Source organism: Culex quinquefasciatus, chromosome 3 (genome assembly GCF_015732765.1).
Source record: "Culex quinquefasciatus strain JHB chromosome 3, VPISU_Cqui_1.0_pri_paternal, whole genome shotgun sequence".
Classification (NCBI taxonomy): Eukaryota; Metazoa; Arthropoda; class Insecta; order Diptera; family Culicidae; genus Culex; species Culex quinquefasciatus.
The window spans coordinates 104,957,081-104,970,820 of NC_051863.1; the positions used below are offsets into that span (position 1 = coordinate 104,957,081).

Sequence of the window (13,740 nt, forward strand, 5' to 3'; positions counted from 1 at the left end):
ATGTGAACCTAAAGTGAATAGAATGTTTAATGACTTGGCACGGGCGAGACTACTGGAAAGTATGCCTCAAAATCCTCCACGTCTTGTCCCATTATCTTTAACATTTGCTACGATCGCTTTGGCATAAGAATAAGCCATTTCTGTCATGTAAACTAAACAGTTCCTTTTGAAAAGTTCGACTCTCATAGAACTGTGCTATGTATTGAGCAGTGTTGCGTTCCTCACGCGCTCGTGAGCGCTCACTTTTCGCTCATTCGTGAGGAGGAGCGCTGCGCGAGCTAGCTCACGTTTGCCCGCGCTCACGCTTGCTCCGATTTTTTTCAGCTCGCGTTTGCTCCACGCTCGCGCTCACGCTCATATTTCGCTCACGGAACGCTCATTTTGGACGTGTCGCTAAACATTTAACGTTTTTGAGAAAGTTTTTTTTTCAATTCTAGATGGAATTTTTGCGTAGCGCTGTGGAAATATGACTTTGTGAACAAATTTTATGATATATGAATTGGAATAGCTTATTTTCATCAATCATGTTTTTACATAAAAGGTTGGATTCGCAAGGGTCAAATAATTTTTTAGACATACAGTTGAATGTATACATATTTTAGAATTTAAAGGCCTTATTGTAGCAGAGAGGGGCGGAGGGGTATAGACGCCTAAATAAAAGGACCTGTAAACCTTAGAAAAACTTACAAAACAATGATCTGATTCAAGAGGATTTATGCTTTGGTAAGTTCGATTCAAGGTTAAATGTTTGGTTGATTAAAATATAACATTAAACTGTTTTTATGTACCTAATCAGTGTTTTGACTACATTTCCAGATTGCGAGTCAGAATGAGCTACCATTAAAAAAAGTTATTCCGTTTATCAAATCTTTCAGTGATTCAGTGATTAGAAACGGCTAATCATTTCTATAAGGTTAGTCTTTATTTAAGAAACATTTTAGAAAATAGGGTAACATTTTTGAAACAGTTCTATTTTAAATATATGCCTCAAAATTCCTAAGGGTTGAAATAACCCTTTTGACTCAAATCAAATAAATTGTCAATATTTTTCACCACGAAAAGGTTGGCTCGTCTTCCAATAAGTGGATTTTATTCAACATTTTCGCAACCAAACCTCTGAAAATATTCAATTACAAGTTATATATGATTTTTTGAACATGGATGATTGTAAAGGTAAGAACAAGATTGTCCGTCAGGCCTGAACGCAAACGCAAAATTTTGCGCCTGTCATCATAGCCTGCCAGTCATCGGCCATTGAACAAAGCAACCCCTGCAGATTGTTCGACTGATGGCCTATCTACAATCAATTAGCTTAGAACATCTAAGTAAAGTAGTTACTTAGGAAATTCTGCAACTTACGTTCGTCATCCACAATCAACTTAGAAAACTTGCTGGGCTGATATACGTTGCTATGCAGTTGTTTGTTTACCTTTGATATGGAAACGTCAACTTACCGTAGATTTTGAAATTTTCCAAACAAAACGTCAGTTTCTAATTTGATTACTTTTCCATTGTAGAAACTCAGATTCATTTCCATTGATTCAAATTCCTAAGCTAAGTGAAATTTTCTAAGCTAAGTGATTGTAGATAGGCCATGACAGTTGATGGAAAAATCGAACTGGCACAGCGTTCTGCGTTCACCACTGCGTCGAACGGACAATCTTGTTCTTAGCTTAACTGTTTAAAAGATTATTTAAAAGTAAATAAAATATACATAAATTGTCAATATTTTTGTGCATAACAACAATACAATATAGCCCAATATGGATTTGATTTGTGAACAAACAGTGCATCTCTTCACGTTACATTATGAATTTAGTTTTTTGTTCCTTGTTCGAAAAATGTCTGGATTTTAAATAGAACGTAAATTTCGGTTCGCTGATCAAATCCATTTCATTGCCTACTTTTGTTTGTTCGACCTCTTTCATGTTTGTTTTTGCTGCCTGTGCTAAGATAGTTCTAGAAACTTCGTTTCAAACAGGCAGATGCTTCAACAGGAAAAAAAGCTACCTACCAGCTCACCAGCTCACGTGAGCGCAAAACGCTCCGGTGAGCGTGAGCGAGCACGAGCTACCTGATAAAAACTCACGCTCCAGCTGGAGCTAGCAAGCCTTCCGTGAGCGCTCGCTAATTCGCAACCCTGGTATTGAGTGACACGAATAACATCAATCAAGGAAAATATTCTTTGATCCTGCAAAAGTATATCATCTGCATATGCAGGGCAGCTTGTTTCGTCCTTGCTGATGGAAATAAGCTTCCGGCATGCAACCTTTGAGTGTCATTAATGCGTGATGTGTGGAGGGAGGATGGACAAGGTAGGACATCCTTGTTTGACTCCCTGTGTTCAGTAGTTATTACTGTTTTTGGAGGTCGTTTCGGTGAGGCAGGCCGTTAGAATGCGGTTTATTAGAGAGGCATGCTTCTGACCACGGTACTGAACGCCTTTTGAATATCCAGGGACACCAAAATAGATAGCCTTCGTCTTTGCCAATGTATGACATACTTTATTCGCGGCCAAATGGATCTAAACATTTACGCGTCTTTTTTCTTCTGAGCAACAACTGTTGAGTCGCAGGAGCTTTGCAAACTATAAACCCATTGTCTAATCTAATCTAATCTAATCTAATCGAACACAAGCGCAGCCAGTCCGAAGAAAGCATCCGGGAAGAACTTATGGCTAGATTACGCCTCAAGTTCATTGCAGTACTTTCAAGTAATGATTGCAGTACTTTCGAGAACTCCCGAAATGTATTACACTCACTAAAGCGGCCCGGCCTACTGCGTTGCATTAACCGCAAGAGACAGATTCTATGAACGGAACCCACATTTCATGGAATCATCAGGGGAAGAAGAAGAAGTGAGGACATACCGTACCAACCACTTCGAGTTATTTATAGAGTATGATGTGTAGTGTGTGTAAGGGAATCGTTGGGAAAGGGATTGTTGTATTATATAGTAAATGACATTGTTACATTATTTCATCACTACGGATTAATTCACTCAAGGGTGTCAACCCCTCTGTGGCCGAGTGGCCAGAGCATCTGACTACCAATCCAAATCCAAAGGTGTGAGTTCGAATCCCACCTGATTCCATGTGTTTTTTTGTTCATATTCAAAGTTCAATTATAGTCGAAAAATTTCAAGGAGACCGGTCGGGAATCGAACCCGGAACCTTCCGCTTATGAGGCGGGAGTCGTAGCCATTAAGCCACGGTCTTTTGCAAACTATAAACCCATTGTGCAGAAAAAGTTAAAAACCAACCCAAAGATGTTTTGGTAATTTGTCAATGCTTCTTGCCGACATAGCAGCGGGCAGCGCTGCAGAAATTCGTCACTCTTTTGCGAAGATGTTAGCCGGTGTATTTCAGAACGCGTTTATCACTGATAGTGGAATAGCTGGTCTTGTGTCTCAATTTATTTTACCATTGGTGTTCCATAGCATAGCAGTACGCAGCCAAGGCTGGGTCTGTACTAAAACATGCAGTACGCAGCCTGTTTTTATATTTTTTATGGCTTCCAAAACGTCAAAACAATTCCACATATTTGTAACAGCAGCACTCTTTGTCTGTCACATCCAGTGTACTTCAGTGTCAGTAAATGGTTTCGAAAGAAAACAACAGATGTTGTGCAAGCCACCTTCGCCAGCTATGAGCGACAAATTGTCACAAAGTGCAAAAGTTTCGTAAAATATCGTTGGAGGTTTTGGATTTTCACTCGCTTTGCAAGTGATTTGGTAACGTTTAGGAGTAAAGACGAGCGTCGTCGATCAGCGGAAGCCCGATTCGTGAGCTGCTGGATGACACCTGCCTGAGCGCGATGTCCGCAACTCGCAACCCAACTACGCTGATGATCAGCAATGAGGAAAGCTTCGATTTCCTGTTCAAGATTGTTCTGATAGGAGATTGCGGAACGGGCAAGACCTGCATAGTTCAACGCTTCAAATCCGGAAATTTTATCGAAAGCCACGGCAACACCATCGGGGTGGACTTTTCCATGAAGGCAGTCACCGTGGATGGAAAAAAGGTCAAGGTATGTACAGAAATGTCCGCTGCTCGGTTTTTGTCTCTTTTCCTCGTAGTCATTCTAGCACCCTCTAATACAAGGGAGAAAGCATTTTCTGCTGTTGCTCTTACACCTTTCCCTCCCATCAGCAGCGCCACCAGTTTAGGTCGTAGAAGCGCGATAGTTAATTAGCATGATAATCGAGATGGCTCCCAAAGCGACCTGGGGTCATCGCGGGTTTATGTGTTCTAGGCATTAATTATGCAATTCCTGGCGGAACAGTTAGGGCATCACATCCAAATGGAAAAATCCATCATTTTGGTGGTTCTTTCTTCGTCTTTTTCACCTTGCAAACGCGATAAGATTCTGCTCTGCAACTCTCTGTTTACTTGTACCACCTATCTATGTACCAGAGGTTTGCGTTTTTCTGGTGTGCTTCTTCACCACGCGTGACGACTATTTGCACACAAAGGAAAAAAAACTCGCTGCAACGCTCCTCAAATCCCCCCTAAAGCGCAACCCAAACGCGAAATCAGGCGCGGATTAGCCGCGTGATCGCGTTCGTCGATTTCGAGATTTTCCCGCAAAAGCCGTCAGCGAGGGGCGGGGGCGGCTTGGAGGCCGTTGGACTTTGAGCCGTTGTGTTGCGGTGGAAGCAAAAGGATTTACTTGGTCGAAAAGTAGTCGTTGAGTCACACTCCTTTGAGTTCTTTTTATATTTTTTGGTGGTTAGTTGTTTTTTTGTTACTTACCGTGTGTTGGTCGATAATTGACCTAAGTGCATGATTTTATTTCATTTTATTTTTTAAACCTATGTGGTTGATGTGTACCGCACTTTTCTGTTCAATTGCAACGCCCAAACCCATGAGTGCTGTAAAGCGATGCGTTGGCATTGAATTGTAGTTCTACTGCGAATTGTGATGAGACCATCTTATCATCCTTGTAGTTCAGCCGTCCACAAAGTCACTACCAGAGGGAAAGGAAAAGGCACTTTAAGAAGATGACCTTTGAATAGAATGTTAACATTAGTTTAGTTTAGCCTTGTAAATGCCGGCCGGGGTCCTACATTCTCTCGGAGGACGCTGCCTTATTGTAGGTGTACCGACTTGAGCGTCAGGTTAGGTCGGTAGGTCATTCCCTGTATAGAAGTCGTCTCGCTGGATGTGGTACAGACACAAAAAAGCCGGACTAAAGCTTGCTTCGGTGGAGTCAACGGTTGGACTCGTAATCCAAAGTTGGTCCGAGGAAGAAGGATCCTTGGTGTAAAAGCGGTTTGGGTTCTCTTCCCATTCAAAAATTCTGAAATTCAATGGAGACCGCCAAAACCTGTGGGCTGTAGTGTTGTTTTTTCGCTTTATACATTTCTTTTGATTATACTCTCAATGGTCCGGTGCTTTGATAGAACGATTTGACTACGAGTTCCTAAAAAATGTTTTAATTGATCTAATGGATTTTTTAGCTTCAAATTTGGGATACCGCAGGTCAGGAGCGATTCAGAACCATCACCCAGAGCTACTACAGATCCGCAAATGGCGTTATCATTGGTAGGTTTTTCAGATTCCTACATGGTAGTAATCACAGAGTGTCTAGCAATAGATTACAAATTCATTGCTGATTACCACTGTGAAAGGCAAAATGATGTTGACCGATAGTTACAAAACAAGCTGTAATTGCAAGGAAAATGTCATGACTTTGAGTGTTTTTCAGTGTACGACATCACCAAACGTTCCTCCTTTCTGAACCTGCAACGATGGATCGACGAGGTGCGCCGCTACACCGCAACCAACGTGATGATCTTTGTCGTGGGAAACAAGAGTGATTTGGACGCCATTCGTGAGGTGGAGTTTGCGGAAGCCCAAACCATGTGCCAATATATTCCAGAGATCATGTTCGTGATGGAAACATCCGCAAAGGACAATCGAAACATTGAGGATGCTTTCATGACGCTGGCGACCGAGCTGAAGGTAGTGTTTTAAGATGTTAATACATTTTAGTTGTTGTTTTTATGAAAAACTTAATTTTAGCGGCGGCATGATAACATTACCACAGAAGATGTTCCTGATGGAATTACGCTGGGACAGGGGATGACCCTGTCGGTCAGCAATTGCAGCCTGTGTAGTCGGACGTGAATAGAAGTGGTGTTTTATCTTCTATTGTTGAATCTCTTGATGTGAAGTATGTTGGTATCACAGGTATAATTAGTGTACATAATTTAATTCTACGATGCTTTATAATATGAAAGTTGATATGTGACAGTTATATAAAAAGTTATATTTTATAAATAATCTTAGTTTACGAATCCATTTACGGTAAATCGTATGCCACATAGGAATAAGCAATTCAGTAAGCTAGAGGTGGACCTAATTAGACCAATCTTAAAATCATAATATGTAATTTTGTTCATTACGCATATTATTCACATCGGCTTTAGAGTGTTTAATGTGATATTTATGGCGAGTGTGACGCTACACGATTGGTGACTATCGCAACAATACAAGTTTATAATTGTAGAACAAAGCAATTTAATGAAATCAATAGCACTACTTACATCACTTCGAAATTAATAAAACGTTTTTTTTTTGTAACTAAATTTTCACAACCCTTATAACATTGATTTGGTCTCAAAAATCTGTTTAAAAAAATCTCAATAAAAATTACGTAATTATAAATTTCGGATGAACGAGCTCTAATCAAAATGTTATAATTTATTCGAAATTGTTAAAAAGAGCTATTTCAGCACGATATTGGTTTCTTGCTTAAATATGACAAACCACAAGTTAACTGTAATCATTATATTTTACTTATTTTGGATCCTGGCAAAACACTAATAAACGCGCACCAATCTTCCCGATAGCGACGCCGTTAGCTTAGTTCATCTCTAACAAAACACCTGCACGGTATGATTTTTGTTGTCGCTGATGATAATCTCACGATCCTTGCCCACAAACAAGCCCGTCAGCCAGTTGAACTTTCCCGGGGAATCACCCCGCGAACCCATAGCCGTTACAAACTGTCCACTCGGCTGGTAGACCAAAATTCGCGCATTTCCTCCGTCGCCCACCAGAATGAATCCACTCGGGTCCACGGCCATCACCTCCGGGTACTGGAACTGGCCCGGCAGCGAACCAATCTGGCCAAACTCGCGAATCTGCTCGCCCCGTTTGTTGAAGATTTTCACCCGACGGTTTCCGCTGTCCAGAACTATGACCGTGTCGTTGTAGATGGCCACGTCGGTTGGGCACTTTAGGTCAACGTGACGCGTCGGGGTTTTCGTCTGAGACGCCTTCAGTAGCTGCTCCTTTTGGATTCGTCCAAACTGGGACAGCATTCTGCCGGTCGTCGAGCTGATACACTGTGAAATCGAGAATGATTGAAAATAAGTATACACAATTAAAAATCTTTAGCTTCCCGGCCTGCAGCGAAATTATGTGAAATTATAGTTTGAATCAGACCAGGTATCAGGTAGGTGGTGTTAGCCCTCACACAGCTACCAATGACGGTTTCAATTGACGGTTTCAAATATCAATAGAAAATGAAAATACCTGAACTCGATCATTTCCAGTGTCACAGACAAAAAGCGTCCCACTCGGACCAGTGGCAAGTCCTTCCGGTGCTCTGCAAACAAATAAATTTAACTTTTGTGAGAAACAGACAGTTCTATCGATTGTATAGTTAAAAATTACCTCAAACGTCCCTCTTGATCACCCTTTTCGCAAAGTTGTCTAAGGAATGTTCCTTCTGCAGAAAATACAAAAATACAGTGCTTCCACTTGTCAGAGACAAAAACTTCCTTGGACTTTTGGTCAAACGTGATTGCGTTCGGGTACACCATTTTATCGTAAGAAACTCGTTGCATTACATCGCCATTAGTCCTGGAACGAAAAAAATACATTTTGTAAGACGAATCACAACATTCCACGTTACATGTATACTAACTTATTAACAACGAACAACATTTTGCTTTCTGCTCCTGCAATATAAAGTGGCGCTTCGTTTGTCTCGCCGTACATCCAAGGAGCCATTCCAACACCTGCTGGTCGGTGACACTTGTTCCACACCATTTTAGGTTTGAAAGAATGATTCCTAATTTAAGAATAAATGTGTTTTTGATAGTTTACTGATTGAATAATCATACATTGATGGAACTTACTTATAGAATGCTGTAATTGATTCACGCGTATTCAGAGGTGCACATTTTGACGAAATAACTTTGGAAGTCCCTTCAATCGTGCTGACTGTATTCGAAGACGTCCCATCAGCAATTGTATTGATAACTTCTATTTTAGAATTTTCCTAAAATGATCATGCATTTTGATATTCGTTTAAAAAAGTTATTCGTACCAACCTGATCGAACAAAATTATCTCCTTTCCCCACTGTGAAATTTCCTCAAACACAATCGAGACTTCCTTGTGGAAACTGAGAAACAAATCCACAAAATTATCATGCGTGTCCACTGCGCCATTATTGCTGCCCTCGATGGACGTTTTCAGGTGACGTATTTTCTCCATCACCAATTCGTGGGCACAAACGGCATCATTCATCACTCGGCGTGATTCGCCTGGAAAGTGAAATCAAACATAGTTTTTGATTCGTAATTGGGCTACTATTTGAAATGTACCTAGTAAATTTTGTTCGCACTGGCGCAGTTCTGTAATTTTTTCCTCATAATGCTCCTTGATACGCAAATTGATGTCGCTGAAACGAACCTGCAAAAGTAACATAGAAAGTGATTGTTTGAATAAGAAGGTATAACTTTCACTGTCGTGTTCTGAAATCTGGATGGAATGTTTAAACAACGCCATGTCTCGCTTTATCCTTTATGTATTTTTTTTATTATAATTTGGTAACACTTTTATCTTAGAGATTCGCAGTAAGACGCCTAATAATTCATAGTGTGCCATAAAAATTAAGGAATTAAAAAATCTATGGTAATTTCCACGTTCTACACAAAAAAAAAAAAATTTTTTATGGGCTGCTGTCCACAAGACGAGAGGGTCTGAAATTTCCTCAAAAAGTGTCCACATGGTTTAAGACCATCCTACGGTCACATGAAAAAAACACTTTTAGGATAATCAAAACTTTGGATAATCGAATCACGAAATAACAAATTCACACTGTCTTATTTTTTATCGTCGAGCTTAAGTATGACTCCTAAACTACTCTTGAGTGATTCCGAATTTTGAAAACCAAGATGGCTTCGAATAATCAGCTTGTTTTCATCGTTAATCTGTTAAAAAACTTTCTCTCACATGGACCGTTAAGTCAAAGCCTTCTTCGATGATTAGGAATCGCAACCACTGTTCTACAGGTATGAATTACGTCGGATCATTATGAGTCCTGGCATCTCTAAAATCTACGCACGCTAACTTTTGGAACAGCTCGAACAAAATCTTGGTGACGTTCCGAATTACCAACATGCATACCCTTCTGTGAACTGGCTTTCGCAATACCCAAGGAATTAAGCAGGGTGTCCTCTATCATCTGAACTTTGCGTACGCTCCAAAGAAATAAAACTTTGTCAGATCGTGTCCATCGAGCACTACGCTCATCACATGGCATTATTTCGTTTGTTGAACGTTACCATGAAAGATAGCCCGCCGTATGTATCACACCGTCATAGTACCGATTGTGTTTTATGGGCTAAAGGTGACGACTCTGGACAAATCATTGGTCAAATTGGGGTCACGTCCTTGTGGATGCCTAATGAGACACACATTTGAGACTAGTCGCTGGATTCTCCAAACTTTGGCCATTCTAGATTGGACGACACTGCTACAACTGGATGCATTGCATTACGCAGGGTATTATGCTTGTGCAGGTTATTCTGCTGAGTAACTCCGGTGAAGAAATGCTAGTAGAAAATAACGATAACGATGCAGTGTCAATCCAAATTATTTTCATAGATTTGCGCGTTGCCATCGCATGCCCTCGGCGTGACATTCTAGGTTCTTGAATCTTACGTCCCAAGTAGAGATGATGTCTACAAAGCTAAAGTTTTCTGTTGCGTGGAAGTAGCAACATGCCTATTTAAAAACCATTTCTGATCATTTTTTCCCATTTTAATGCAAACAAAAATTGACAAGACAACTACGAATGAACTGCCAAGTAGGATCTTTTCTGTCAAAAAGACCGTAATGCGAAGGTAATTTATAAAAAATTGAATTAAAAATCAATTTTAAAACCTTTGCGGTCGTACATAGGGTTATTATGCTTAGAAAAATAAGCTGTATCGCTGTGACAATACTATCCAAAATTAAGGCTTTTAAGAACCCCATTACTAATTAAGGTCAATGCACTTCCAGAACGTGAGGAACAATCTCCAAACCAAGTTCGGTCTTTAAAATATGTATGATTTTATGTGCATTACAATTGAAGATACGACCAATTTGTTTAAATCAAAAGTAACCAATTTTGATCAAATTTTACAAAAATAGCAAATGTTGCACACGGATGTAAAAAAAAAAAGTAATGCTCAAAATAAAAAGGCCAACATTTACCGTTACGTGTAAAAACATTTAGACAGACCAAAACTTATTGGATATTCAGGGCTTTCAAAAATTTCGCCAATAACTTTTCGGCTTTTTATTTCCATGCATTTGCTCGTCAATCAGCCTCAATTTCGTGCCGCCACCACCACCTTCGAATACGCCCAAAATTGTCCACGGGTTGCAAATACTGGTATGTCGTGGGACCAACTACAACACTCTTTGCGTTATATCCTGAGGTTTGAAATTTGCATTCGTAACAGAAAATAACGTCAACTTTGGACACGTGCTTCATTGTCCAGTCCAGACACGTGCCTGAGCGTGTTTGAATGAATTGGCTTTCGACAAAAACGGACCTGTCGCGATGAGCACAAACTGAAAGCTGATCATTTTTGATTGTTGGAGTTTTTACTAGAGGGCCTTTCCGGCGCTGAAACCAGCAACGAAATTAGTGCGAAAATATTTGCTAAATTATGTAATTAGTCTTTGTTTATAAAAACGTGTCAATTTGTGACAGAAATAGTTGAAATTATCTCACTCGAACAGTTTCACGATCGCGCACTGATAAGAATTCGCACACGTTCATCAGATTTGATCGGTTGAGTCTCTCAATCTCGAGCGCAAAACCGGAATCAACTCTCGCTTTCATTGGAGAGTTATTCAGTCGTTGATCAATTTGGCCACGGCGACTTTCGGAATTCGAGCTCGACAGACCCACAATCCATCAGAATGGTTTGTTTGATGTCTTTAGTCAGTAAAGTGGCGCGCGATAATGATTGATGGCAATTTTAGCCTTTTAGAGTCATCCGGATGATGGGTGTTTTAGCCAAGGTTATCTCTGCTCTCCTCGTCTCTTACCTTATAGTCGGTCATTTTGCGATCCATTTTTTCGCTGGCCGAGTTTAGCTGGACGTTCAGTTGCTGGACTTGTTTGGCGAGCTCGCCCATGTGCGTCTGCCAACAGATTGCGCATAAGGTCTGGAAATAATTAATTTGACAATGTTAATGGTCAGGGAGGACATAAGGATAAGTGATATAAAATAGTACCTCATCACTTCTCTCTCGTTTAAAAAAAATCATGAAAATATTCCCAAATTTCTTATAAATAATTGTTAAAATATTCACATTTTAGCTATTTGGGTGAAACTGTGCAAAAGTCCTAAATAAACAAATACAACTGTATCTTGGAAAAATTGCTCATCTTACCTGTTTGCAGTGGCCACAGTTTTGCATCCTTATGTTTCCAATAGTAGCACATTTGTAGCAAGACAGGTGCACTTCTTCCTTGGGAATCGACACAAGATTTTTTTAATATAATCGAAAAGTGATGTCACCTTGTTATCAATTCGCTTTTTCTAAATGGCACATACCTTTTCAATTGCAGCAGCAACAGCTGCCGTGGAAGGCATGCTCTGGTTTGATAAGGTTTGGCCGCGGCTCAAGACCTGCAGCACCGAATCGATGTATAAATTTGGTGGCAAATCTGTCACCCGACCGGAAGCGGACATCAGTTCGTGCTTTTCGTTGCATGTAGAACAAGTAATGTAATCTGGCGCAGTTTTGGTCATTAGTTGAGAAAAAAAACTTTCAGTTTTTAAAGCAATCCATTTGAATTAACCTACTTTTTTGTTCATGTTGCTGGACCATCGCTTCCAAACACGCAAGGCAAAACGTGTGCTGACACTGAAGCATCCTCGGCGATCTAAGCCGATTTTGGCAAATTGAACAAATTACCAAGACTTCCAGGGCACGCAACGAGTCACTGCGAATAAGTATTGTAAAGTGTTGATTAGCGCGTCAAATTTCCAACGATCAGCGGTTTATTACTCAGGTGAACTTCCGGGAGCGGATTGCTGTAGCTGCTCTGACGGATATTTGTTGTTGGCCGTTGTCACTTTCGATGGCTCATCGCCGTACAGTATAAGTCTGGTTGACTGTTTTGGAAACATGCTGGACTGAAATAGACCTCACGCGATCGCTGTTTGAAACACTCTGGGGTGGTTGAGGTAATGTAAGGGTCCAATTCTGGATGGTGATGTTTTATCTTATCGATAGCCATGTCGTTGAGGCTGTTTGAGTGTTAAAACACGAAACAATGTGTTAGCCACGGTATCAAGTTTTAGAGCAAAATAAATAGGTACTAGTAACGTCCATGAACTCGTTTTGTATAATTTAAAATATTCCAATTATAAATTCAAAAGGTTGACTTTTTCAACAATCAAAAACAAAACCGAAATTCGGAAAAGAATCAGAATAACCCTATCAGAACTTTTTTTGCGTCGTACTCTAAACTTTTGACTTTTTCGTAAATTTCCCAAGTAACCACGGGACACTAACAAATAATATTAAATCAACTCTATATCAAAATATAGTGTAAGCTTTTTACAGTCACATAACTCTATATCTCCTTATAAAGTGGGATAAAAGCTAAAAGTGGCGACGTATAGAGGTTATATACAGTAACACTGGAAATGTTGATATAGAGTAATGCTCCCAAAAATCAACAAAATACTACTTTACAGACTCTTGGGCCGTGTGATCAAAAAGCTTTTTCCAACCTCACACCATTCTCTTATCCTTTCTCTTACTTGGAGGAAGCTTTCTCAGCATGTTACAATGTTTTTTTTTTTGATGAAATTCTCCTCTGTAAAGGATCGAAATCAGTTGTTGAGTGTTCTCACCAGCCGATGCCATGCGCCAACCATCTGCCCTGTCGAAATGTATTTCTTGAGAGGAGATTGTAATCGAAGTGCTTCTAACGGACTACACTATATATTTTTGTTTCGTTAAAAACAATTCTGATTCTTCAGACCACTTTTGTTATTTTCGGAGCATTCAAAACACAACATTTTTAACATCAAAATCATGATTAAAATTTATTATTTTCAATTCTTCACTTTATGCACTAGTAACTGTACACTTTTAACACATTCACACCTTTATGCTGTTCCGCTCCCATCACGCGTTGGCCGGGAAAATCTGCATCCAGCGTCCCGTGTTTCCAGCTCGCCAACACAATTGTCTAATTGACATCCAAACATACCGAATCTGTGAAATGTTCGGTTATATAACTAATTAATGAAATAACATCATTATTAAACATTATTAACTTACAAACAAGCAGCACTACACAAATTTCCGCAATGTTTATGTTTTGCGAGTGAACGTTTCATAACACTGCTTCTGGCTGATTTAGTGGTCCAAAACATTTAAAGAAATGTCAAAGTTTCGAAGCATTTCTAGAAGTTGATT

General features: G+C 39.9%; 2 protein-coding genes across 2 annotated transcripts; one reads left to right on the forward strand and one right to left on the reverse strand.

Moving 5' to 3' along the window:
* Window positions 1-3,543: 3,543 nt before the first annotated feature.
* On the forward strand, window positions 3,544-6,883 carry LOC6030889 (ras-related protein Rab-43). Its single transcript, XM_001841713.2, has 4 exons — window positions 3,544-4,028; window positions 5,461-5,545; window positions 5,709-5,965; window positions 6,026-6,883. The coding sequence occupies exons 1-4, from the start codon at window positions 3,816-3,818 to the stop codon at window positions 6,128-6,130; spliced, it is 660 nt and encodes a 219-aa protein (XP_001841765.2). The 5' UTR covers window positions 3,544-3,815; the 3' UTR covers window positions 6,131-6,883.
* On the reverse strand, window positions 6,504-12,467 carry LOC6030888 (RING finger protein nhl-1). Its single transcript, XM_001841712.2, has 12 exons — window positions 12,316-12,467; window positions 12,111-12,250; window positions 11,859-12,037; window positions 11,695-11,772; window positions 11,347-11,466; window positions 8,622-8,709; window positions 8,347-8,561; window positions 8,152-8,294; window positions 7,938-8,084; window positions 7,685-7,873; window positions 7,544-7,616; window positions 6,504-7,353 (listed from the first exon to the last, which is right to left on the reverse strand). The coding sequence occupies exons 1-12, from the start codon at window positions 12,435-12,437 to the stop codon at window positions 6,880-6,882; spliced, it is 1,968 nt and encodes a 655-aa protein (XP_001841764.2). The 5' UTR covers window positions 12,438-12,467; the 3' UTR covers window positions 6,504-6,879.
* Between the last annotated feature and the right edge of the window lie 1,273 nt (window positions 12,468-13,740).